The sequence below is a fragment of the Tenrec ecaudatus genome, chromosome 17 (assembly GCF_050624435.1).
Source record: "Tenrec ecaudatus isolate mTenEca1 chromosome 17, mTenEca1.hap1, whole genome shotgun sequence".
In the NCBI taxonomy this organism is placed as follows: domain Eukaryota; kingdom Metazoa; phylum Chordata; class Mammalia; order Afrosoricida; family Tenrecidae; genus Tenrec; species Tenrec ecaudatus.
This window is the reverse complement of record NC_134546.1, coordinates 74,958,591-74,986,467: the sequence shown is the minus strand read 5'-3', so window position 1 is coordinate 74,986,467 and position 27,877 is coordinate 74,958,591. Positions and strand designations below refer to the sequence as shown.

The 27,877-nt window shown below is 40.6% G+C and overlaps 1 protein-coding gene across 1 annotated transcript in view; it reads right to left on the bottom strand.

Moving 5' to 3' along the window:
* LOC142430514 (uncharacterized) overlaps positions 1-23,723 on the bottom strand; it is an 86,154-nt gene extending 62,431 nt beyond the window's left edge. Inside the window, 1 exon segment of the mRNA XM_075535583.1 lies at positions 23,630-23,723. Within this exon segment, the coding sequence (XP_075391698.1) occupies positions 23,630-23,723 (94 nt within the window).
* Between the last annotated feature and the right edge of the window lie 4,154 nt (positions 23,724-27,877).

The following is a 27,877-nucleotide window of genomic DNA, read 5'->3' as shown; positions in this document are numbered from 1 at the left end:
TGTAGGCTCTCCATAAACGTAAGGAATGTGTTTGTGTACCATAATAACTTTCATATATACTTATAAAAATTGTTTTGTCCTAAGTAGAACAGTCTGCATTTTTCACATTTCCAACTTTGTGTAGTACTTAGTTGTCTTCCTTTAAAGATCGATGGAATCAATATCTGACGTCTAGCAACTGAAATTAGCAGGCCTTACCACTCCTGTGGTCTACGGGTCTCAGTGTCATGCTTGTATTACATTCTTTGTATATTTTCGTGGACATATTTAAGCAACTACCAAATCTCTGTTCATTCATCATTTTCACATCCAACCCTGTTTCTACAGTTATTGCTTTTACAATTTGGATTGTTTACACAATTATATTTGTAACAATGGACAAGAAACATTAAGTATAGTATTTTATTGACATTCATATAAGAGGGTTGTCACTAAAGATCTACCTTGAATTAATGCGTGTTTTTAGGTTACCTTGTCAATCAAGATGATGAAAAGTTTCAATGTTCTCTTCTTTTGTAGAGATCCAGAAAGTTGAAGATCATGTGCTGCTGCACTCACAACATAAAAGAAATGTGGACAGAACCAAACACTGCTATAAATTTAATACATTGGAAGATATTCTTCATCAGCACAAAAATAATTTTCCTCTACAGGAAAATTATGAGATATTTGGCTTGCATGAAAAAAATGTAGAATCAGATCTAATCATTCTTGCATTAAATCAAAAGAGTAGCAGCAAAATAAAGAAGTCCATTGAGCTCAATGGGGATGAGAAACCTTTTCTTGATATTGAACAAGAGCAATTTTGTACTGAAATGAAATTCCCAGAGTGTGAAAAATCCAGTGATATGAAGCCACAATGCATTCAGCATCAAGAATCTGACAAAACTGAGAAACCACACATAGGTGATAAAAGTGGGAAAACCTTCATCAAGGAGTCCATCCGCTGTGAGCATCAGTTCATTCTTATACTAGATAAGACTTATGAATGCAGTCAGTGTGGGCAAGAATTCGACAAAGTATTCTACTTCACTGCACATTATCGAACAGCTGATAAAGGACAAAAATCATATAAATGCTTGGAACGTGGCCAAGCTTTTCATAATAAATCATTCCTTAAGGAACATCAGAAACACATGTGTCAGGGATGCCCTGTGTATGCAGTGAATGTGGGAAAGACTTCACTACTAACAGTGATCTCATTGCTCATCAGCGAACTCATATTGGAGAGAAATCCTATATATTTGGTGAATGTAGCAAAGACTTCATTCAGATAGCAGATCTAAAAACTCATCTACAAACTCATAATGAGGAAAACCCTTATATATGTGGTGAGTGTGGTAAAGTTTTCAGCCAGAAGCGAAACCTTATCAGATGTGTCACACAGGGAAGAAACCCTCTGTATGTGGTGAATGTGGAAAAGCCTTTGCCTGGAAGAAGAGTCTCAGTGTTCATCAGCAAACTCATACTGGGGAGAAACCCCATGTATGTGGTGAATGTGGGAAAGCTTTTACCTGGGAGAAGGGTCTCACTGTTCATCAGCGAACTCATACTGGAGAGAAACCCCACGTATGTGGTGAGTGTGGTAAAGCTTTCAGCCAAAACATTGTTTTACAGCACATCAGACATTTCACACAGGAAAGAAACCCCATGTATGTGGTGAATGTGGAAAAGCTTTTCTCACGAAGTATGCTCTCACTTTTCATTGGCGAACTCATGCTTGAGAGAAACCCCATGTATATGGTGAATGTGGAAAAGCCTTCATCTAGAGGTCACGTCTCAAAATTCATCTACGTACCCCTGGTTAAAAAGCTTATGTATGTGGTGAAGGTGATAAAACTTTCAGGTAGCAAACCTTATGCATGTTGTGAAGGTTGTAAACCTTATATATGTGGTGAAGGTGGTGCCTTACAATACATCAGATATTCACACAGGAAAGACTTTTGTATGAATTAAATGTGGAATATCTAATATGTGGAAGTCAAGTATATTTCAACATGAGAAAATTCTTAATGAGAAAACCTTTCAATGGGGCAAGTGTAACAAATCTTCTCAAACAAAGAGGTACTAGGGCTTGGTCTGGGCTGATTGCGGGACCAGATAGTTGTAACTTACCATGTGGCTACACATTCTCTGAATTGCTGTCACTTTACTGACATGGTCCACTGTTGTGGGAGAGGGTCTTCCAACGTTCTGCACAGTGCATGGACACCTCCTTGCTCTTCAGGCTTTCAGTACCCAAATGAGAGCTGGATTTGGTGTTTCTGGATCACAGCTATGCCAAGCAGTAGCGTGCCCTCCTAGATGCCAGTAGTGTCCAACCCACCTGCATGCTCTTTGTTACCACCTGGACACAGCACAAAAGTATCATAAAATAAGACTGGGGAAAATAGAAGTTGTCTGGGAACAATTAGTCCAGAGGATGAATGGACCACAGCAAACCTCAGTCTCCACAACTCTGAGACCAGAAGAACTAGGTGGTGCCCAGCTACCACTGCTAATTACTCTGAAAAGGAACTCAAGAGAGGGTCCTGGGTAGACTGGGAGAACAAAGTGGAACAAAACTCAATATCATAAAATAGACCAGGCTTACTGATCTCATGGAGACTGGTGGAATACTGAGAATCTGGGCTTTGGCAACTCTTCACTCGTAGAACAGTACTCATTCCTCTGACTCAGCTTTAAACCCAACAATTTACAGGCTTGCAGAGGAAGAATAACATCCAAGAGGTATACACTTCTTAAAACAATCAAGCTTACCAAATAAAAAGGACAGCATTTGCTTATGAATAAAAGCTCTTGAAAGTAAGACGAGACAGAAGAGAAGGATGAATAAAGATGGTAAAACACAGGGAGGGTGAAAGTGGGAAGCGTACTGGTACATGATGGGGATTGCAATCTACATATGAAGTTTTGAATGGAAAACCAATTTACGCTGTAAAGTTTTAGATTAAAAGAAAGTTTTTTAAAAATGTAGAGCTCATGTCTCATCAATTATTTCATGTAGGATAGTCCCATGTAGCTGTAGTGAGTGTGGGCAAACTTACCAGTGTTTCTATGTTTTCTTGACATAAACACACAAAATTGAAAAGGCTTTAAATTCTGTCAAAATGGGAAAACTCCCCACAGGGAGTCATGTGTCTTCACATAACACTGATTGCATGCAGGAGGAAAGCTCTGGGAACATAGTGACTTTGCAAATTCTTTGGCCTCATGTCAGTAAACTACATTAGGATTCTAACTGATATAATTTTGGTTGGGGGTTTGTACAACAGACACCATATGAATACAGGGGATGTGACAGTGCATATGCTTTTAGTGACTGGCAGTGCCTCCAGTATCCAATTACATTTTATAATATGTTCCAGAAAGCACATAGGATAAACTGATGCAGTAATTGGACAGAAGGGCTGAATGAAATGTCGGCCACATTGTTTGACTGCAATGTAAATCCTGCAGGAAATCATGAGTACAGAGACTGTGAAAGCCTGATAGACTCATTCTGTGTGCTTATGTACATTGATACCAAGTCCAATATCTGAGTTTACATTTGAGCTCTCTTTTGACCCATGTTGTTACTCTGATAACGAGAAATACTGTGCCATTGAACAGGAATGTGACTGGCCTTGCTATCATTCAGAATTCTTTGGAAAGTGGATGATTCTAGATGCAGTTGAGTTAAAATATAAACCTTTATCCTTTGAGGTCCTCTTTGACCCATTTAAAATCTGTAGGTTTTAATATTCCTTTTTGATTGAGCTTTATGTTTTTTCCTTTGTTTTTAAAAATATATTTCTCAGTATAAGAATTCCATGATGCCTACTCCTGGTATTGCTGGATCATATGGGATTTCAAGTACTGGTTGTTTTAAGTAGTGAGCTGCTTTTCCCAGTGGCTGTATGATATTTGTGTGTTTCTATGTATTTATAAGTCCACCAGCAGTATATGTGAATCCTAATCCTTCCATATCATCTCCAGCATTTGTGGTTTTGTTTCTTTGGTTTGGGCTGTAATTGTAGGTATTAAGTGCTATCATTGTGGTTTGAATTTGCATCTCCCAGAAGGCTAGTGACATGAGCATTTTTTTATGTCTGTTAACCATTTGTCCTTCATTTTTAGTGAACTGTCTGTTCATATCTTTTCCCATTACTTGATTGGGTCTCGTTATTCGTTCTGTATATTTTCTTAATTAGCCCTTTGTCTGATGTGTCATTGGTAAAAAAAACATTTTTCCAATCTGTGGGCTCCCATTGCACTCTTCTAATGCTGTCTTTTGCTGTGTGTAAGTGGTGTGATTTCATTTATTTCTAAATTGGGACACTTTATTCTCGCTAGTGAGTGTTGGGAAGATCCATGTGTCTCCGAAAGCCAGTTTGGCAATCGAGGGGTTGAGGGTATTGCATTTCTTTCAGTGGGTAAGCAGGGAGAGGCTGAGGACTCGACTTTCCTTTTACAAAGGTAACATAAGTTAATTTTTCCTAACTTTTGGAGGCAGGAAGGGATAGGATAAGGGAAAAAAATTAAAAAGGGTTGGTCTTTTTGGTCCCTGGTGGTCCCTCTTTCAGGGGCTGAGCTTGGACATTGTGAGGGGCCTCACTATGGGTGTGTAGAGGAGACAACGCCTGGTCTTCTGATCCTGCAGGAGTCAATGGGACACTTCCTCCATGCAAGGCTTCACATAAGGCTGGGATAGGTCAGACTGCTTGGAAAGTGTCGGGTCAACTGCCTTAGGGACAGGATCCTGGGATCCTGGCCTAGCTGCTGTACTACCCTTAGTTGTCAACAGAGGCCCTGAGTGGGAATTTGCTAAAATCACCCGGAGACCTCTCTGCTTGGTACATTTTAAAAATCAAGCCCGGAGTCCTGAAGAAGATTTAGACCAGTGGTTCTCAACCTTCTTAATGCCACAGCCCTTTAGTACAGTTCCTCATATTATGGTGACCCCCAAACATAAAATTATTTTTGTTGCTACTTCATAACTGTAATTTTGCTACTGTTATGAATTGTAATGTAAACATCTGTATTCAGGATGTATTTTCATTGTTACAAATTGAACAAAAAGCATAGTGATTAATTACAAAACAATATGTAAATATATTTTGTGAAATATATATTTCTAATTACAAATAAATGAAATTTTATCTTGCATGGTGTAGCACGAGTAAAGGTCTTAATATAACAACAGTAAACTACATTGCCACGTCTTGTGACAGTATGTTTTAAAAGCCAATGTCAGTGTGATGGTTGAGATAACTTTTTTCACTAGATCAGCAATTCTCTGGGCAGTCTTTCCAAGAGCACAATGAAGATCATCTTCCACAAGTCTACTTCTGTATTTAGACTTGATAACCAACAAGCTGAAAAACCCTGTTGCACAATATATATGTAGTAAGAAATGGAAGACGAAGGTGCAACACAGTCTCATAACAAGATATGACTGCAAACACTTGATCCAAAATTTTGTAACTAGTATTGTAGAGAAATCAGTTCTCACTGCATCAGTGTTATTGAGTTCAGTAAGCTCCTCTTGTGCTGTCTCAGGAATATCTTCAACTCTGACTATGAATGGGCTTCTTCCAAATGCAAATAGGGCGTCAGGTAGGATTGGAAAGTACGATGAAATTTTGTCTGCAAGCATGTGCAAGTGTTCTTTCACAGAAATCATCATCCTTTTGGCTGGTTCAATGTCATGTTCCTCAAAGAAAGCAGATAAGGTAGACAACATGTAAATTTTATTTTCATACAATTTTTTATTTTTTTGCCAAAGCTAAAGTTTGATTTGGAATGATCAGATCTGTTCAGACAAATTGAGGCATGTTGCATTTGGTCCTTGCAGTGATCAATTTAACGCATTCAGATGGCAACGATGTCAACAAAGTAAGTTAGCTATTTTCTTCAGTTCACTTTTAATGCTGAAAAGTGCTTTGGACTGCAGCTTGCTTTCAGATTATAAAACGTTTTGAGTTCATCGCGAAGCTCAAAAATCTGTTTTAAAGCGTATCTTCTCAACAACCATCTCACTTTATTGTAAAATAGCAGAGAATTAGTTGGCACATCCAATTTGTTGCACAGTTGCGAAAATAGTTGACTGTTTAACGTGCTTGCCTTTAAAAATGGACAGAACTTATGACACTTTTCACTACTTCTTGTAACTCTTGTGGCAGTGTCTTCATTGCTAATATTTACCAATGAATCCTCCAGTTAGTTCTGGTGACTTATGGTGACTCATTCAGTACCCAAACTTGAAATCCAGGTCAACATCCTAGTGTAGCAGGAGCACCCTCTGTGCAAACACCACCAACCTTTTCCCAAGAGATCTTATGCTCTTTCAGAAACGAACCAACTCTGTCAAATATATCACATGCATTCGTTGTCTTTTTAAGAGGTATGCAAAAATTAAACCCATCTTTAATATCGCCATCATTCATAAACCTCACTGAAAAGTTTGCAATGTCTGTAGATCCGTCAGTCTGAATGCTAAATATTGGAAGTGGAGCAGATTTAATTTCCTGGATTACCAGATCAAGAATATCAGAAGACATGTCTTCTATACTTCTGTGGACAGTGTCATTATATAAGGAAATTGCACTCAGTTGTGTAACAAATTCATCTCTGATCACAACTTAAACAGTGTCTTTGGCCTCTGGCAACAGTAATTCCTCAGCAATGATGTGAGGTTGCATAGCTCTGGCTATTCTGAGTGCCACCTAATAGGCATCTTCAACGACTGCTACGTTTTGTGTGGTACTTGCCACCAGTGTCAAATCTGGCTTTCTTGAGTCCATCAGCTTTGCTTCTAAAATACTTGGTATCCTTGTTGGCAAAGCTCGGATGCTTGCTATCAAAATGGCGCTTTAGTGTGTTTGGCTTTATATATTCAGCTGATAAAACTTCACAACAAATAACACATTGCGGTTTTTTCAATTCCTGCTTTAATGATTGAGTTCAAACCATACTGTAAAAAACCCTCACTATATTTTCTTAACGTTCTCTACATGATTCATTGTCATGTGATGATTTGCTAATGAAAATAATATGTACCAACATTTTCAATACAAAAAATAATACATGGCATAGTTCAGTCAATAGAGTTCATTAAAGTTTCCTATGATTTACCATGGTCTGTGTTGTGTTTTTACATACCCGTTACTATCACAAGGGGGCAGTATTCACATAAACCACAGCTGGATATAAAAAGACTGATCAGCATCCAGATTAAGTTCCCATGGTGCAGATTTTTTTGCAGTAGTTGATGATTTTACAGTACATGATCTTTCACTTACCCAGTAATTATAATTCATGAAGTGTCATTTTACCTCCAATACTACTGCTTTCAACACACTAGTTGCTTTGAACACAGCAGCTGCTCTATACAACAGCTGTTCTCTACACTTGTGACTGGTCCACATTATGGCGCCAACCCTGTCACATACACTGTATTTGTACGGGGTGTACGTGATGGGGTTGGTATGATGTCATCATGCCAGGTACTCGCGGGCATATCTGCATGTGGGCAGACCTGCCTAGGGATGGATAGAGGAGCTGTGTCTCATTTATTATGGGAAATGTGTGTTTTTCAATGGCCTTAGGTAACCACTGTGAAAGTTGTTTGACCCCCAAAGGGGTTGCGACCTACAAGTTGAGAACTGCTGTAAACCAAGTCCATGGATATCAGTGCTTAGACTCAACCAATCTATTGCTGCTCTCTCTCATTTCCACTCAACAAGTAGATCCTGGTGGTCACCTAGTAAGCATTTCAGCCTGCCCACAGGCTCTCTTGTTCAGTCCTACAGAGTTTTCTTCATGGTTCCAGATTTTTTTCCAGTTTCTGACACCACTAGAGTTCAATCTTCAAATCCAACGAGTTCCTTTTTTCTTTAATCTGTCAACAGTCAGTAGGTATGTCTCTTCACCTTCAAATATCCTTAGTACTCCAAAGCACTGGGTGGGGCTAATCTCTTTGACACCTTCCTTCCAGGTGTGTCCTAAACCCATCTGAAGATCAAATTAATGGCTTGAGGCAAATGGGCTTACAAGCTGTTTATTACCATACTTCCCAATAAACATTTCTATCAATCATTATATCAATAATGAGAAATCAGTATAAACAGTAGAATCAGATATGAAATTCTTAAAACTCATGTTTAATCCTTATTTAGCTTGTCTAAATCCTTATCTAAACTATTCTGTTCATACAAAAATATGGGAGTAGGTCTTTGAGAGCATTAAACCAGATCTAGACTTTCTGTCAGGCATTTTGATCTACCAGCCATCTTCCTTAAGCAGCTTGGTTTCTGAAAAATTCAAATGGTGATTTCTTCCCCTGTGCTTAAAATATATACTAACAACATTCATTTTTGCCATTTCACACAGGAATAACCAAAGACTACAACCAAACATAATAATGAAAACTTTATCTTTCCATATTCTTTCCAGAAAACAATCCAGTAAACTGCATGGATTTATCTGACTTCTTTCTAGCTAAATAATAAACATTACCATGAGTCAGAAGTCAAATAACCATCCACTCTCCATCTTTATGATTTGTTTTTCCAGTATCCCACTCCTGGTACCATGAGTTATTCTAGGTAGACTAGAGAAACAAATCCACAGAAACGTGTGTATAAGAGAGAGTAAAGGTTAAGTATACATTAAGAAAACACCACCCACCCCCCAAAAAAAGAATCCCAACCCAGTGCTGTCCAAGTCCATAAATCTGAAAGCCTATATGTCCGACATGGATCTACAAAGTTCTTAATCTCACAAATCACACCCAAAGACACCGAATGCAGGAAGAAAGCCAAATAGGTCAGCATGTAAGCATCTCAGTGCTGGTAGGGGTCTCCATGAGGCTTCTCCAGCACCCAAGCTGCATCAGGGTAGGTCCATGTGTCTTCTCAGGGATGTCTCACATGAAGTGAGCCTTTCCAGCTGAAGTAGAGAACTAGGTATGGCAACTGCACATTTGATCATCAGAGAACAAGGGACGAGAAGGGCTTGGCTCACCAAGCAATTTATCTCTCTGACCTTCAATGAATCCCACATGCGTTCATATGGCAAGTTGGCACAATAAACCTTCACTATCACACCTCCTATAGCAGTGGTTTTCAACCTTCCTAATGCCATGACCCTTTACAGTTCCCCAACCCTAAAGTCATCTTTGTTGCTACTTCATAACTAATTTTGCTATTGTTATGAATTGAGGGACCCCTGCAAAGGGTTGTTTGACCCCCCACCTCCCACCCCAAAGGGGCCGTGACCCACAGTTTGAGAACCACTGTCGTTTTTAAAAATCATTTTATGAGGGGCTCATACAACTCTTATCACAATCCATACATACATCAATTGTGTAAAGCACATTTGTAGATTCATTGCCCTCATCATTCTCAAAACATTTGTTCTCCACTTAAGCCCCAGGCTTCAGGTCCTCCTTCTTTGCCCTACCTCCCCGCTCCTCCCTCCCTCATGGACCCTTGATAATTTATAAATTATTGTTTTGTCATATCTTGCCCTGTCTGACATCTCCTTTCACCCACTTTTCTGTTGTCCATCCCCCAGGGAGGAGGGCACATGTAGATCCTTGTAGTCAATTTCCCCTTTCCAACCCAGCCTCCCTCTACCCTCCCAGTATTGCCTCTCACACCACTGGTCCTGAAGGGATCATCCACCCTAGAGTCCCTGTTCTCCCAGTTCCTATCAGTACCAGTGTACATCCTCTGGTCTAGCCAGACTTGCAAGAAAGATTTGGGATTATGATAGGAACTAGAGGAAAGTTGCATTTTTCTTTTTTTAAAAAATTTATTTATTTATTTTAACAATTTATTGGGGCTGATACAATTCTTTTCACAGTTCATACATATACATACATCAATTGTATAAAGCACATCTGTACAGTCTTTGCCCTAATCATTTTTTCTCTTTTCTTCTTTTACATTTTATTAGGGACTCATACAACTCTTACCACAATCCATACTTATACATACATCAATTGTATAAAGCACATCCATACATTCCCTGCCCCAATCATTCTCAAGGCATTTGCTCTCCACTTAAGCCCCTTGCATCAGGTCCTCTTTCCCCCCCCCTCCCTCCCCATTCCCCCCTCCCTCATATGCCCTTGGTAATTTATACATCGTTATTTTGTCATATCTTGCCCTATCCGGAGTCTCCCTTCCCCCCTTCTCTGCTGTCCCTCTCCCAGGGAAGAGGTCACATGTGGATCCTTGTAATAAGTTCCCCCTTTCCAACCCACTCACCCTCCACTCTCCCAGCATTGTCCCTCACACCCTTGGTCCTGAAGGTATCATCCACCCTGGATTCCCTGTACCTCCAACCCTCATATGTACCAGTGTACAGCCTCTGTCCTATCCAGCCCTGCAAGGTAGAATTCGGATCATGGTAGTTGGGGGGAGGAAGCATCCAGGATCTGGGGGAAAGCTGTGTTCTTCATCGATACTACCTCACACCCTAATTAACCCATCTCCTCTCCTAAACCCCTCTCTGAGGGGGTCTCCATTGGCCGACACTTGGGCCTTGGGTCTCCACTCTGCACTTCCCCCTTCATTTAATATGATATATATATATATATACATATATATATACATATATACACATACATATATACATATACACATATATACACATACATACACACACATATCTTTTTTTTTTTTTGCATGATGCCTTATGTCTGGTCCCTTGGGCACCTCGTGATCGCTCTGGCCGGTGTGCTTCTTCCATGTGGGCTTATTTGCTTCTGAGCTAGATGGCCGCTTGTTGAAAGTTGCATTTTTCATCGTTGCTACATCGCACCCTGACTGGCTCATCTCCTCCCAGAATCCCTTATGTAAGGGAATGTCCAGTGGCCTACAAAAGGACTTTGGGTCTCCACTCTGCATTGCCCCCCCACTTCATTCACTACAGTGTTGTATTGCCTGAGAATTGAAAGGGTAGCAGTGAATTTGAGTTTTCTTGAACACCAATGGGACACTTCTGCTATTTTCTATAAAACTGTGCTGACTATCAATGAACACAATGCCAGTGAATTTGTGCTAAGGGCAGAGGCCAGATAGATAAATATTCAAAATGTCAAAACCATATGTGAGATTCAGTTTGATAAAGCTATTTCTGGAAGGGTATTGCTCACACCTCCTTCCCTTTCACATTTTTCTGCTATTGAAACCACTTGGGTTGGTAATATGTAATGCCTGAGGCTGGGTGTCAACTTCTCTAGGCCAGGATTCTCAGAGAGTTAGCAGTTATGATAGTGGCAGCCCGGGTGACAATGTCTGGTATAATGCCATCACTTCCATGAAGAGATTTGCTGTCAGCAGCCAAGAACTAAGAGGTGTTATCCTGGTGGGTGTGGTTTCCCCCAGTAGATATGTAAGTGAATTCTCTCTGTTAGCTCTGTAGCTTTTGGCCATGCCAAGGACCTCACCAGATGGATGGATCTCCAGACTTGAGACAGCATCTTGCCATATTTCCTATTTAGCTTGAATTCATCCATATGCACAGCATGTAAGGAAGCAGCCTAGCACCTGATCTAACATCTTGGCTTCATGAGGTACTGGACTTACTAGAATCAAGAGAAGGGTCCAGACTGATATCTGAGCCTCTCCTGCCTCTACAACTGTGAATTGAAATAGTGAGTACTGTGAGTAGAATTTTTCCTATTTCTGAGACTGTGTAAGGGTGGCAGGACAGGAGAAAACTGGGCTTTGTTTTGGGGTAGAGGCTTGGAAACTCACATGGGGCCATTTACCTTTTCTTATAGGGTTTTTATGAGTCAGCATGGGCTCAATAGAGCGAAAAAGGATGCTGAGGGCAAGATTATGGAGGGCTGTGGTAACCAGCTTGGCTCTCTCTGAGGTCTCAGAAGACACAACTTACCATTCACAGGTCAGGATTCCTTTTGGAGCAGATTCATCAGAATGAGTTCAGGGACCCAGTATTTTGAAATTTGCCATCCTGAGTTTGTTGCAAAATGAGGCTTCACTCATGGCCTCTCTGGAAACCATAGAACTTTCCCACCCTTGTTCATGGCAGCTGTTGCCCAGAGATATAGGGAGACAGTGAAAGTCATGGTGAAGGCCTGGTCCTTCATCTCGCTGCCCCTGGTTGTTCTAGTGACATTCTCACAGGCTATCTTTTGCTTTTGAGAAATTGTTGTTTTCATATTCTAAATTTCAAGAGTGTTCAGATAACATTTCATGTTCGGTTGCTTTTAATTTATGTTTGTCAGAGAAGAACCATGCCTCATAGTGTTTTCAAAGGTTGGTTTTCAGAAATAACTCGGTACCAGACCTGTCTCTTAAAGTGTCTTTGAGGAGAAACCCACCAACTTCTCAGTTAGCTGTTAAATATTGTAACTATTTGCATCATTAGAGGCTCCAAGTTTAAAGAAGTTATGAATTTCATATTTATTCAAGAAAGAAAATGGCACATTGTGATGTTTTAATTTGAAAGGGGGTGGTTAAAGAATTTTTTCTAACTCAGTTGTTCCATTCAAGATTTTTGTATTTGCAGTTATATTTGTTTAATTTTCTGTTAAATTTCTCAAAGGTTTTAGGAAAATGTTATTGCATTTAGTTTGCTTTTACTAATGTTTCTGAGATGATTGCTAGGTGTGGCATAAGAGTGGATCAATTAGAAGGTGCGTGGAGATAACATAGGCTTAAAGAAGAGACTGTGATATAATTTTCACATTGGAATCTGGGTAGGTGTAACCCAATAAGAATTGTGTTAGGAAATTTGAATTAATGTGGTGGGAATATTTCATTTAGAAACATAATTCATACATTGAATTCTATTTATGGATCCTAAAATGCCTATCTCTGACACAGTGCTTTATGCATTTCTTGTTAAGAGCTATGGAATCTGTTCTGACTCATCCTTGTCATCAGTTCTGACTTATAGTCAATCTGTGTTCAAGTGGAGAAGATACTGTCCAATCCATTGTCACTCATAGTATCCTGAAGGATAAAGGATAGTATGTTATGGCTTGCAAAACTCTCTTTCTGTAAACAAACAGCCTCATCTCCCTTCATCATAGTGGTTGATGTGTTTAGCCCACTCATTTGGCTGTGTTTGACTTAACACAACCCACTATGACAGCACATCTCCTTTCATTCGTGATTAGAGATATATAAATCAAAATCAGGGATTAGATATCATATTATACCAACTCAAATGATAATCATTTTTTTAAGTGACTAGAAGTGTTGAAAAGGATAACTTAATAGAAGGACACTTATCCATTACTGGTGAATTTATCATCGGTAAAAGCGTGATATGGATGAGTAGAAGCTGTGGTGTTAAGAGCAAATGAGCAGTCCTGTGAGATGCAACTAGTGGTAACTGCTCATTTGGAGCAAATGAGAAAGGAGCAAATGAAAGTCTCAGAAAATAAACGAATTGATAGGGACAATAGTCAATAAAAACAATAGTCTCATCTACTTAGAGATGAGAAAAACTACATGCTGAAAATCACTACCAAACATCCTGATATCATGCATCAGTATGGGAGAGAAAAATGTACAGTAGAAATAAACTTTTTACCACTTTCAGAATTATTTCACCTGTCTTTAAGGTTGGAGTACACTGATATGGTTTTCCTCAAATTCTCTTTCAAACTTCAACAGAAATTGTCCCTGGGATCAACTTTTGTCCAAAAACAAACAAATAGAGATGGTACAAAAATAAAGAATATTATTTTTTAGTAAAGGACTCTATTTAAAATCTAAAACGATATGTACATACATAAGTACAGAAAGCAACTGATTATTATAAAGAAAAGATGAAAAGAGAAAGTGGATATTAGCAAGAAACAATAACATGGTAAAAATATATATAATTAGTGTCCCTGAAATATGTGTGATAAAAATGTCAAATGGGAATCTAATATCTACTTATGTTACCAGAAAAATATGAACATGTTTTCATCTATAAAAATATAGCGGCATATTCAAATTTGAGAATATAATCCCATTTCAACCACAATGAGCATAATGAGCCACCGAAGAAACATTGCTTCTGAATTCCACTACCTAGTTTGTGCAGAAGACTGGAGTTCTGAGGGCTAGCACAAGCCCAGTCCAAGAGCATATACTGTAAATGAAGCATAGACATGCTTATGAGAAATGAGGCAGTTCTCTAATAGGTGATTTTGTATTCAGGTAACCTGGTAAATTTCCTGGCCATTTGGTGGGTTCCACTGATATATAAGAAAGTTTCAACTCACTCACTCACTCACTCACTCACTCTCACTCACTCACTAACTCTCTCACTCTCTCTTACTCACTCACTAACTCCCTCACTCATCCTCTCACTCTCTCACTCATTCTCTCACTCTCACTCCTTCACTCTCTCACTCACTCTCACTCACAAAAAGAAATAAATAATGTATGAGCCCCTAATAAAATGTTTAAAACTAACTAACTAACTAAATAAATAAGGAAGTTCCTCCTACCTCTCTATTTTTGTTACTTTACTCAGGGTAAGAAGACTTGCATCTTAACTGAGTGATTCCAGTTTCTATGGTCTTCTCTGCACTTTCTCTCATAAACATTTCCCCAATTAAGTGGATGCCCTTCAAGCTTGCTGAGGCCTAGCATGCATATATACACATATAATTTTCATAAAGCTATTTCAAACCTTTATTCTTTCATTAATTGTAGAATCAGTTTGCCAAGTTATAAATATATATGCTGGGCTCTTGACTGTATGTGAATTGAACTTTTAGATGGTTTGATAACAAATGACATTTTAAAAATTCACTTTATTGGAGATTCTTACACTAATAACAATCCATACATCCGTTTTGTTAAGCACATTTGTATATATGTTGCCATCATCATTCCTCCCTCAGGAACTCTTGATAATTTACAAAAGTACTATTTTTTCATATCTTATGCTGACCTCTGTCTCCCTTCACCCACGTTTCTATTGTTCATCCCCCCTAAGAGGGGGTTATATATCAATTATTGTGATCAGTTTCCCCTCCATGCCCCCCCCCCCACCTTCCTCCTACCTCCGTAGCATAGCTACTCCCATTTTTGTTCCTGAGAGAATTATCTGTCCTGGATTCCCTGTGTCAAGAGCTTTTATCTGGACGAGAGTATACATACTCTGGTCTAGCTGGATTTGTAAGGTAGAATTGGAGTCATGATAGTTGGGGGAAGGAAACATTAAAGAACTAGAGGCATGTTGTATGTTATTGGTGCTATATTGCACCCTGGCTGGCTCTCCCTTGTACATCCTTGTTACAAGTTATTGAGCATATGAACACACTTAGCAATGTCAACTGAAAAAAGATCATGGATTAGGTGAATTTACTGAGTTAGGGGTAAAGAAGAAATAAACTAAATAAAATAGTCCCCAGATGAGTAGTGAGTAGTGTGTACACATCACTCCTGTTTCCTGTTACTGTTGTTCATCCAGTTTCCCCCTAGTGCAAGTCATGTGAGAGGAGGAATTGAGGTTTAGGGTGAGGGATGATGAGCGCATAGGCAGATAGAATGGTGATATTTTGCTGCCATATAACAGAGATCAGGTACAGTATCAAGTGTCAACAAAAATTTAATCAACATATGCAAATGTGTTTTCCTAGATATGACATTCCATAGGATTCACAAACTTGAAAATGTATCATTGCTAGAATAAGAGTCTTAAGATAAGAATCTAGGTTCTGGGATTAATCAATGTTCCCAGTTGAATAAAAATAATCAAGGGATAGAATTAGGAGTTAAGTGTCATGAATTAAGAGTCAGGTGTGAGCAGCCAGATTAAAGGGTTTTATCATTAGGAAATGTACTACGTAAAAGATCATGTTTTGAGTTGATTAGGAGCATATGTGTTAAATTATAATGATGTAGAGTTATGACTTTAAGACTCAAATTTTGAGGGTTTTGTTCCTGAATTTCAGATTTAGGGTTAAAAAGTTAGAATTAAGATTCTAGAATATAGGCAGAGGTTGTACACTGGTGCATATGGGGGCTGGAGGCACAGGGAATCCAGGGTGGATGATACCTTCAGGACCAAGGGTGTGAGGGGCGATGCTGGGAGAGTGGAGGGTGAGTGGGTTGGAAATGGGGAACTGATTACAAGGATCCACATGTGACCTCTTCCCTGGGAGAGGGACAGCAGAGAAGGGGGGAAGGAAGACTCCGGATAGGGCAAGATATGACAAAATAACGATGTATAAATTACCAAGGGCACATGAGGGAGGGGGGAAAGGGGAGGGAGGGGGAAAAAAAGAGGACCTGATGCAAAGGGCTTAAGTGGAGAGCAAATGCTTTGAGAATGATTGGGGCAGGGAATGTATGGATGTGCTTTATACAATTGATGTATGTATATGTATGTATTGTGATAAGAGTTGTATGAGCCCCTAATAAAATGTTTAAAAAAAGATTATAGAATATATTCAAGGTTGTGATCCCAATGTAAAGATTTGGGTTAAATGCATTAGACTAGATTTAGAGTATATGGTCATAGGATTTGTTAAGCATGTTAAATTTGTTGTGGGTTTTGGGGAATGCTGAGGGTGTTCGTAGAAGTTCTGTATGCTAAGGGTCTTTTCAGGTAGTTAGGGGTGTAAGTGTTTTAGGACATATCAGTGAGTTGTAAAGATGCTCACCTTGTTAATGTGCAAGTGTTAATAGTTTGGAAGTTGGTGATTAGCAATTAAGGGATTTACGTACCAAAAGTCATTTTTGTGTGTTCAAATGTAGTCTACAACTGTTTTGTTTTTTTAACATTTATTAAGTATAGTAGTATTTATGGCCTATTTGGGACCTTTTATGTATGTAATCACTAATTTAGGATGAGCAAAGAATTTTTATTTTGGGGAAATAGTTTTCCTTCCTTTTTATAAAATTCTTTTTCTGATTTGTCAACTAGCACATACAGTCCAATTTTTTAATGTGAGTTGGAAAATGAACATGTATGTTTGTCCTGTTTCTGAGGTGGGGTGATGCTTTTGTCTCTTTCTACTAAGCCTGACCTTTGCAATGTTTGTTGTTGTTCTCATGAATATATATTAATATATTGGGTTAGACCGGTTCCATGTGAGATTTGTAGTTTTTTTTAAACATGAAAGTCTTTGACTTTGTTTAGTATATATTGTGTCTATTTAGATAAGTGATTCTCTTTTTTTCCCCATCAACAGGTGTATTTGAGTGTTGATTTTCTTGTGTTAAATCAATTCTGGGATGAATTACAATTAATCATGATATATACTTACTTAAATATGTTGTCTGACTCAGTTTTCTGTTTTTTAAATAACTCATTCATGCAGACCCATTATCAATATTGGTCTACAGTTTTCTTAAAGTATCCTTTTCTGACATGGGTATCAGCTTTATTTCTGTTCTCATAGAAAGTGTTATTTTCCAAAATTATTGTTATGTTTGAACCAAATAACTTGAACTTAAACAACAAAACAGCTAAAAAGTGTTTATTCATCCTATGTAAATACTCTGGTCTCTAGCTGCCCGAATCTTCCATTTTCATCTATCTTACAGTTAGGCTGGAAACTTCTCATGAAATTTTATTGATTCAACTGATTATGAACTGCCCAAGCAGGCTGAAACCCACTCAAGTATCATCAATCCCTTGCTCTAATCTTCCAGCTGACCCCTCAGTGTAGAGGCCTATATGATTCATGCTTCCCTTGAAAGATAAATAGCTGCTCACGACTCAGTGCTGCCCTTACACTAGAGTCCATGTTCATAAAAATACTGTGCCATATGGCATCCTGTATGAACTTTAGAGAATTTTCTTCAGTTCACTTCCAAAACAATAGTTTAATGAGGAGTAGGAATTCCTCGGTGACTTTGTTGTCACCTTTTTTGTTCTAATTAAAAAAAAAAGTAACCGCTTCCCTTTTTAAATAAGAGAAATAATAACTTTTGTAAGCATAACTAATACACTAGCATGTTTTTTGCGTGTGTCTTGGGCGCTTATTATTGGTTTCTGAGGCTGTTGTTATGTTAACTGTCATTAAGTTAATTCCATCTCACAGGGACAGAGTGCACAACCGAACAAAACACTGCACTCTCCTGTGCCATCCTCATGATTTAGGATGAACCCATTGGGACAGTGACTTTGTTAATCCATTTAGTAGAGAAATTCCTATTTTTCACTGCCCCTCTTTGTTACCAAACATAATGTCCTACCCCCGGGACTGTTCTCTTTGATACATGTCTAAAGTACATAATTTGAACACTCACCATCCTTACCTCTAAGTAGCAGTCTGACATTACTTCTGCCAAGACAGACTTGTTTTACTTTGAATGCCCATGGTACCTGGGATATTCTTGGCCAGCACTATGATTCAAACACAGTGATTCTTGTTCAACATTCCTTATTCAGTGTCCATCTTTCAAATGCATATGAAGCCATAGACAATAGCATGTTTGGGTCAGGTGAACCCAGGCTTCAAAATAATATCTTTGATTTTCATCACTCTAAAGAGGCATTCTCCAGCAGATTTATCCAATGCAATATATCTATTGATCTCTTGAGGTTACTTTCACCATTCGGGGTTTTTTGTTTTCTTGTTTTTTTTTTGCCCATAAGTTAACCATTTTTCTGGAAGGAGTTAAATTTTACTCAAGCTTAGATTAAGAACTTTGATCAAGGAGGGGCTTGGTATCCAACCTTGTTCTTCAACCCGCCTGTCTCAGAGCTCTGAGAGTGAAACCTGGACTTAAGACCTAGGGGAATGGTGAGGCTTACATTTCAGATATTCATGATGACTGGCAGGAGACAGTCAAAAATAAAGTGTGTATTTTTCTAGTAGCCTGATTTGCAGATTAGTTTTATAGGGGCACTAATCTACACCCCTGTCAAATAACTGCCACTTTATAACACCTTGCCTTAGAAACTCTCTGGGGCTTGCAAGAGGGCAATGCCAATGATATCCAAGTAGCCACTCAGGCTAATGCTGCCTACTTTATCACAGCATAGCCTCTTTCCTCCGCACTGATTTTGTCATCCTACCCCTCCAGTCTTCCACACTAGCTTTCTCCCCCCTCCCTAGAAGTCCAAGGCTATGGATGGGACATCCTAACCCAAATTGATAAGCCCTCTCCCACAGTTTGTGTTATTTATCATCGGTCAGCATTACTTGGAGAGATTGAAACCCATGCTCTAGGCCGAGATGACATAATGACTAAGTCATATCTTTCCTTGATCCATCTCATGTACTTTTAAGCTTCTGCCCTCAACCTGGGTCTTGGCATCACCTATCTACCTACCCCTAGCCATTCCTTGAGTGTAAGTTATAGTCTTTTACAAAGGTTTTAGCATTGGGTATCCTTAAACACAAGAGCTTCAGAGAAGAGAAAATAAACATCCCTTGGGCTTGTTACCTAGTTAAGGCTCTCAGTGCATTGACAAAGTCACTTCTAGGATTTGCTGCTCATGTCCCTCTGTCCCTTGTTGTCCACTTCTAAAGAAGTTTCTCTGGCTACCACACTCTGCTGTGCATATTACTATGGGCCTTTAATGGATTCCCACAACCATAATCATTTCTTTTTTTTTTCCTCTTTCAGTTTTTTGTTTTGTTTATTTCTTTAAAAATTAAAAAAAAACATAAACCATTTCATTGGGAACTCTTACAGTGCTCATAACAATCCATACATCAATTGTATCAAGAACATATGTTGCCATCATCATTTCCAAAACACTTTCTTTATACTTGGGACCTTGGAAACAGCAGTCATTTCTTAACACACAATAGCTATTTTATCCAAGGGGATGGGAGGTGATAAAGTTTTATGAAGAGCTCAGCATGGGTTTGAGCGGCATGGATGAGCATGATTCAGTTGGAGTACTTTCGCCAACCATGCCAAGAGTTACGGACAGTGGTGGAGTGCGGTCTGGTAAATAACTTCCTTTATAACATATAACTTCCTTAAATTAAATGTCTTGTGAAAAAAGATATTTATCTTTAATGTGGCTTGAGGTTATTTATATCTTAAAAATATCCGATTTACTCTAATATTAAATATTATATGTAAAGACTATGTATTAAATGTTGTGTTAGGGTTCTCTAGAGAGACAAAACCAGTTTGCTAGTAATTTTCTATATATATTTATAAAGATAGATATATAACACAAGAAATGAACTGCTAAATTATAAAGCAGTACAAATGACTCAGTGCAACTCACTTCCCTGAGAGAGTTGGGAGACACTAGCCGTCCTTTAAGTCTTGAGGGCCGCCAGTTCCACCTCTGTAGAGAGAGCTGGGCTGTATATGCCTAGGCATCAAACAGCATGTCAAGTCACTAACTGTCACAAACTTTCAGTCCCCAGCTCTAGAGATGTACATTCCAATCGTGTGGGCTTAAAGGGACCTCAACTTACAGTGACACAGTCCACTGGCTGTGCGTCCCACAGGTAGTGTAGCCTCTAAATTGAGGCACAGAACAAGCAAGGCAGCTGCACACTGGTCCGATGATCAAAGAGGAAGAGACAAGATAGACGAGGCTCACTGAGTCACTTATCTCTCAGGCCTTCAATTAATCCCACTTGTGTTTATTAGCCAGGCTGGCACAATAAACTATCGCAATCCACCTCTTGCCAACCTTTCCAGACATCGATGAAATCACACTTATACTTATCATCAATCATCTATCATACATATAAATAAAAACACACTGAGTCCAATTGTATCTGATTTATCATACCTGAACTAAGGAAAGATATGCAATAAGCACATAAAAAGAGAATACATTGACAATTACAAACCTTGCTTTTGCAATTGATCACGTGGTCATAATTGATATATAGAATGACCTTCTACTACTACCAATTCTGTGTTACCTTTGCCCTCAGCAAGCACCTCAGCTGGCTGTGTTTTTTTTGCCTGGTAGAGTGACCCAGGTCTTCATTCCTGAGGGGTCTGGGTCATTATAAGTCCTGTCAGGATTTGGTTACTGTAATTTACAATTTACTTTAATCACAGTGCATGGTAGCACTAAGAGTCGGCCTATGGGATCTCCTGGATTCCAGACATATTCTTCTTTACCTCCATTATGTAGTACCAGTCCAATTTCTCCTTGGTAATCAGGATCAATCACACCACTTAGTACAGTGACAGCCTTCCTGACCTGTTTATTCAAAGGACTGAGAAGCCCAAAGTGGGTAGGGGACATTATCCGCTGTCAGTTCAGTGAAATCCATGCTGTGTTTCCAGGTGGGAGAGTTCCTTCCCTCGGGACCAGGACCTCCAGGCCTGAGGAACACAGGGTTGCTGGGACAGGAAGCAAAAATGCTGCAAGTGGATCACTAGGAGTAATAGTGAGTGGTACCATTCCAGCTTCCACCCTTTGGTTCTTGGACCCATGAATTCTGGCTATTGGAGACACAGCACCATATATTGACCGCTGGTGTAGAGCATGTACTAAGATTGACTTAGTACATTAATATCTTACTTGATCTATTAAGATATATATCATTCTGGCAGACCTGTGATTTACATTGTCAGTGAACATTATTATAAATTTTGCCTGCTGACCAACCCCATTGTTTGTGTAAATAGCTTCCAGTCATGTAAGGATTAATTCTGTACAGGTGAATAACTCAGCTATTGTAATGTGCAGTTAGGCTACACTGGTCCAATACCCATCCCTCAAGAATGTCTTAAAAATTGGTGTTAGGCTCTAATCAATGACACTTATTAACAGAATATTCTTATGCTCCAAGGTGATAATCAATAAGATTCTCCACCATTAATTCACAAAGATGTCTCTAAGGGGAACCAAAGGCAAATTAAAAAAAACAATGTCATTCCTCTTCAATTCTTACTTCCTAGCATAGTAAACCATATGACTGCATGATTCAAAATGGCCCGTGCAAATCCATTTTTAATGACTTCAAGTTTTCCAAGACTCATATTTTGTACATGCCACATCATGATTAATGGATGTTTCAATGGTTTCTTCTCAGTTTGAGTTATGCCATATTACCCAAGGAAGGTCATGAAAAGACTTGCTTCATCTCAATCAGTGGTTCTCAACCTTTCTAATGTCGTGACCCTTAACACAGTCCCTGATGTTGTGCTGAACCACCCAACCATAAAATGAATTTCATTGCTACTTCATAACTGTAATTTTGCTAGTTATGAATTGGGCAACCCTTGTAAAAGGGTTACTTAATACCCGTGAAAGGGTCATTTGACCCCCCCAAAGGGGTCGCGACCCACAGGTTGAGAACTGCTGACTAGATCATTAAGGTCAACTCTACTTAGAATATTGGAAGTGACCTGTAAGAAGAATAAACCATATCCATCTTGGAGGAAGAACAGCCAGAATACTCCTAAGACATGAGGATGATAAGCCTTAGTCTCACGTATTTAGACATGTCATCAGGAAAGACCAGTTACTGGAAAAGGTTATCACACTAGGTAAAATGGAGGATCATTGAAAAGAGGAAGATCCTGCATAACAGTGGCTGTCATGTGGGCTCAAACACAAGTGTAGGGATGGCCCAGAAATGACCAGTGTTTTGTACACAAAGTGACTATGAGTTGGCGCCAACTTGAGGAACTCTGAGGACCTATTTTTTTGAGGTGGCAACTCTTCCCTAATCCTAGTTTGAGTGTCGTCCTACCTGAGGGATCATCTTCTGGCACTGCATCAGATGATGATCTGCTGCTATTCATACTGTTTTCAGTAGCTAATGTTTCAGAGGTGGTCTGCCTCTCAACCTTAGTCTGTGTGAGTCTGAAAACTCTGAATCCTGACTACCATGGGTGGTATTTGAGAAAGCAGCTGGCATAGCTTCCAGCATGACACAAGCCATCACAATCTGACTAACTGATAGATGAACAGAGACATCCACTCTGATTGTGTATAGACCCAAAAGACTTGAAAGCAGATCCTCAAAGAGGGACGGGCATACCATTGTTCATGACAGGAATGTCAGCAATAACCAGATAGCTCCAATAAGATAAATGTTCATCCACAGATGAACATGCAAATAAAATGTAAATATAAGTACTGCTGTGCCAGTAGAAGAAATGAAATCTGGATACAGTAAGGGCAGAGCTTGAAGACATGCTGAATGAAACAAGCCAATCACAAAAGGACACATATTGTATGACTTCACATATATAAAAAGACAAGGAAAGGCAAATGTTTAGATATCAAAGTTTATTAATAGTTACTAGGATCAGGCTAGAGAAAGTGGGGGGTGGAGGGAAGGGGTGATGGAGAAACTACATGGATCATGGAATGTTAGCTAGCAAGCAGATTCTTGTAATTGCTGTCAATAAGGCTAAAACCTGGAAATAATAAACAGGCAAAAGTTGTGTGATGGATATACAAGGGGGCTTCAAGAAGTTTGTGGGAAACTTCCATTATTTTCAATTTTATTTGCAGTCATCGCTGGGGCTATTTTTTGCTGCTGATTTGTTTGCTGGCCTGCTCTTGCACCTGCCTGACCAGGACCAGTACCTTGCTGAAAGCTGGAATAACATGGTCCTCTGGGGTGACCAGTGTTCCCCAGGCCCCATGCTCACTCAAAGCAGAGCTACCAACACCTGTAGTTGTCCAGGAGCCAGCAAAGGCCCCACACACTCCCTACCCCCGAAACTCCACACCCTCTTGCAGCCAGCCCCACCTTGCAGGAATGAGAGGTAATTGGGAAGCATGGCTACGGTAGGGTCTTCTTTGTTCTCAATTTTCTCCAGGTCGCAGTCCAGCTGCTTCGTCATTTGGGAGAGCTTGCTGCAACATGGAGGGAAAAGACCCAGCCAGTCAACTTAGCAAGTTATTCCTGGGGCCCTTCCTCAGGTAAGCAATGCAAATGCCTGCATAAGATGCCCACATCCTGCCTCCTGATCCACAGCCTGGTCTCCAAGCTTGACTCCATCATCTTCCCCTCCTAAAACTATCCCCTCGGTCCCATCTGTTCTGATGCCCACATCACAAAGTTGAATGTCAGCTGCATTCTTTCACCCTATATGCTAACAAATCCTGTCAGCACTTCCCACCATCTGCCCCCAACCCAAAATGGCCCCAATATCTCCCATCAGCCCCCACTCCTTTCCCTTGGCCATGGCCACACCACATTCTTGAACTATCCCAACAACCTCTTACCTGCTCTGGCTGCATCCACACCTGCACCCTTTCTCCAAGTCCCTATACCAGGCTCCACACTGAAGCCCCAGTGACATACCTATTATTGTCCTGACCATGTCACTGCTCTGCTAAACTCCTTCCAAAGGTTCTCTTCCCTCATCAGGAAGCCTGATATGAGTTCTTGGAACAGGGAAAGTGGGACCAGACTTCAACCCAGTGTCGCAAGGAGTTCTTGGAGCCCGGTTAGCACCAGGACCTGGCTGGCCTGTGTCCAGCTCCTTCTTCTTGTCCTTTCAAATGGCTGTGTCCCTGAGGCATTTGAAAGGGAGGACAGGCCCCAGCAACGTTCCTGCACCTTCACCCTCAGCTGTAAGTGCCCCATGACCTTCATTTCCACCCAGCCCAGCATCATTAGGATGTGTGTGCACACCTCTCGGTCCCCGGCGGCACAGATCACAGCAGCAGCCACAGACTGCACGCCAGACCTGCACTGAGTCACTTAACCCTCAATGCAAACATCAGGCTCACGTTAAAGACCAACCACTAGAGGCCCAAGGAGGCTCAAAGACTTTCCCAAGGAAATCAGCTAGAGAATAGAAGGCTAGAATTTGATCTGTATCTGTAGAATTCTCACTGTAGGGACCTATCAGCCTACACAGACATGTTGGAGGGCTTTGGTCTCTACATAGGAGCTGGCATCTTGAAAGTACAGTGTGAACCTTCACGGAATGAACAAGAGCAGGTCTCTGCACATGAATCACCCTCCAAATTCATGCAGGGACTGGAGCAGAACTTCCCCCTGGCCAGGGGGCTGTAGGAAGTCCCATGTGGCGTGGAGATGAGCTTTCCTAGAACCGCTAGATCGGGAGGTGGAGAATTAAGACTACAGTAGAGAGCAGGTGTCCTGGTGTCTGGTGGGTTGCATGCTGGGCTTCTATCCATAAAGCCATCAGCTGGAAACTACTGGCTGGAAAAAGATGAGGCTTTCTATGCCTGTGATGAGTTACAGTCTGGGAAACCCAGAGAGGCAGCTCTACCCTGTCCACAGGGTCACTGGGTCAGAATCTCTGGCAGTGAATTTGGAGGGGAGTGCTGCCTCTTGTCATGTGAGCATGTATTCAGGGAGTGGTATGGGGCACCAGGGCCAGCCCCTCAGTCTCTCACTGGCAGAGCCACGCTGCACCTGGATGATTTCCTTGAGCAACTCTATGGCCTCCTGGATCTGGGTCATGGCTTTGTTAAAGCTGGAACTTTTTCTAAAACCGCTTATTCAAAAACCAAACCCAAAAGAAGCCCCCAAACCAAGCAACACACTCAGAGAATTTTCATTAAAATAGAGATAAAATGACTCCAGGTGGGAATACACTGTTAAAATGGAGTCGGCATAAGTCTAAACATAGGACAAGCTACTAGAAACTTTTCCAGAGGAAACAGAAACAGAAATTTCCCTTTGGGCAACAAGCAGGAGCAGCTGCCACAGTCCCCCACACTAACAGATTTGCAGAAATGTGGATCCAGTTCAACTGCCTGGCTGTCTTTTACTGGCTACCTGCTCTGCATGAAAAGCAATTCATTATTGATGGCAATTTTCTCCTGTCCCTCTTAAAGAAACCTTCTCTCCAGCTGTCTGCCCTCCACAAAGAACGTTTCCTCCAGCTTCTTTCTCCTGTTTAAAAAAAAACCGGGGTTTTGTAAAAATTAAAGAAACAATAGGCACAATTTTTGAAGACTGGATGTGGGACCCGGACATCTTCCGTACTTGAGGGGTCTTGCCCTTCTATGGAGACCTATACACTTTCCCAAAGAAAGAGTGGCCTTCACTTTGGCTGAGTTCCTGCTCACTGAACCCCATCTTTTTACAGCTGGGCCCATCTCTTTCTCCTTTCACTTGCCACCTGCCAGACTGTTGACTGATAGCCACCACACTGGGTCACCTCCCTTGAGGACCCGAGTCTTGGAAGGACTTAGGCCAGCTACCTGGGAATGCCAATCATATCTCAATGCACGTGGGTGCGCTGGAATATCACTTCAACACCCTCAAGTCTGGGTGTACTCCCCGCAGACGCCCTACTGGCTGGCAAGGAGCCAGGGTGTTTCCAGACCGGGTTCTCCCCCCGACCCGCTCCTTGAGAAAGTTACTGCACAGGTGACAACACTGGGCAAACCTCAGGAGGAAGCCCTAATGTTCTGTGCACCAGCTGCAGCCACTCGCTTCCTGAATAGCGTTCACTTCTTCATAGCGAGAGAAGAAAGGGACCCAGGGCTCACCTTTGAGCTGAAGATGTTCCAGGAGTCTCGGGGAGGAGGCACCGCTGTATGGAGACAATGTAGGGGGGTTAGGGGAGACCTGCAAAACGACTAATCGGGAACACAGACGCCCAAAGCCAGTCTGGGATCCACCTTTCTCCAACAGGGATTCTCACAAGGAGTCCCAACCAATCCCTAAACAGGGGGATGGGACCAGTCTCTGGGACACCCTCCCACATATCATCATACAAGGGGTGCGGCATGGGGCAAGAGGGGTGGGGAGGGTACTTGCACCCCAGCCAAGCTTATATGTGAGGCAGGGTCACCCCAACTGGTCACCACGTGACCCCAACCTGGTGCGGACTACACAGAACTCAGGCTGCATGCGCTTCTCTGGCTCCACACTCCATGCACAGCAAGTAGTTACCGCGCTATGACCCTCACTTCCGACTAGGACACCGCCCCTTCTGCCCTGTCTCAGTGGGACCCGGAATAGGAGAAGCATAGTCATGGGTGTGATCGGGAAACACATAAGTGAAAATTCAGTCAGGACTTAGACTTCTTTAAGCATAGCTATTCAGGAAAATATGGATGTGGCAAAGGTTAATATGGATGTGGCAGAGACATCAAAATCAGTAGTTCCTGGTGCTTAAATTCCCACCAACATATTTGAAAGTTTGTTCTTCATAACACTGACCATACAGGAAGGAATTCAGATGAATTGGAAATAATGCAATATATAGGTCTTAGTGGGGGGGGGAACCCACCAGATTCTTATCCTGACAAATGGTTAGATTATTATCAGATGTATGATCAAAGTCACATACCTCATACAGCACTGAGCTAAAAGCACCAACCTATCTGTAGCATTGAATATCCACATCGTAAAAGGTGCCGCCTGAGTCACTGTGATAGTGGATCAGGATGTCATTCTCTTACAACCAGAATCTCACAGCTGTGCTCAGAGCCACATAAAACAATTAACAATATACTTCTACCATATCAACACAGTTGTATACAAGACAAACTGAATATTTTCTTCAGCTCTTCGATAGTCAAGTACACTTTCACTTCCATGTGGTGCTTATCCATGTCTGAGACTGAGAAAATCAACCACTGCATCACCTGTCTAGTTTTGCACTATTGTTAAAAGGACACTACTTGCTGTGGTAAAGATGAAACATGTTCTATAAAATGTGAAACACAAAAGCCTAAGGAGCTGTTTCTCTGCTCTCTATGGTTCTATGAGTCAGAATTCACACAGCAGCTCTGACTTTATTGTTCTTCTTTTAAATGCATTTTCTTATTCCATATAAGTAAAACCTTAGAGTTTTGTGTATTTGCAAACCAGAGGAAAAAACAAGAGATACATCACTTCAACCATGGTGCTTGGTAAAGTGTAGGGGCAGCAAACAAGAGGAAACTTTTTAGATTGACAAAGGTGAGACAACGGGCTCAAATATAAGAACAATTATGAGGATGGTTTAAGGCAAGCCAGTGTTTCTCCCTGTGGTAATAGGGTCACTATGATTTGGAACTA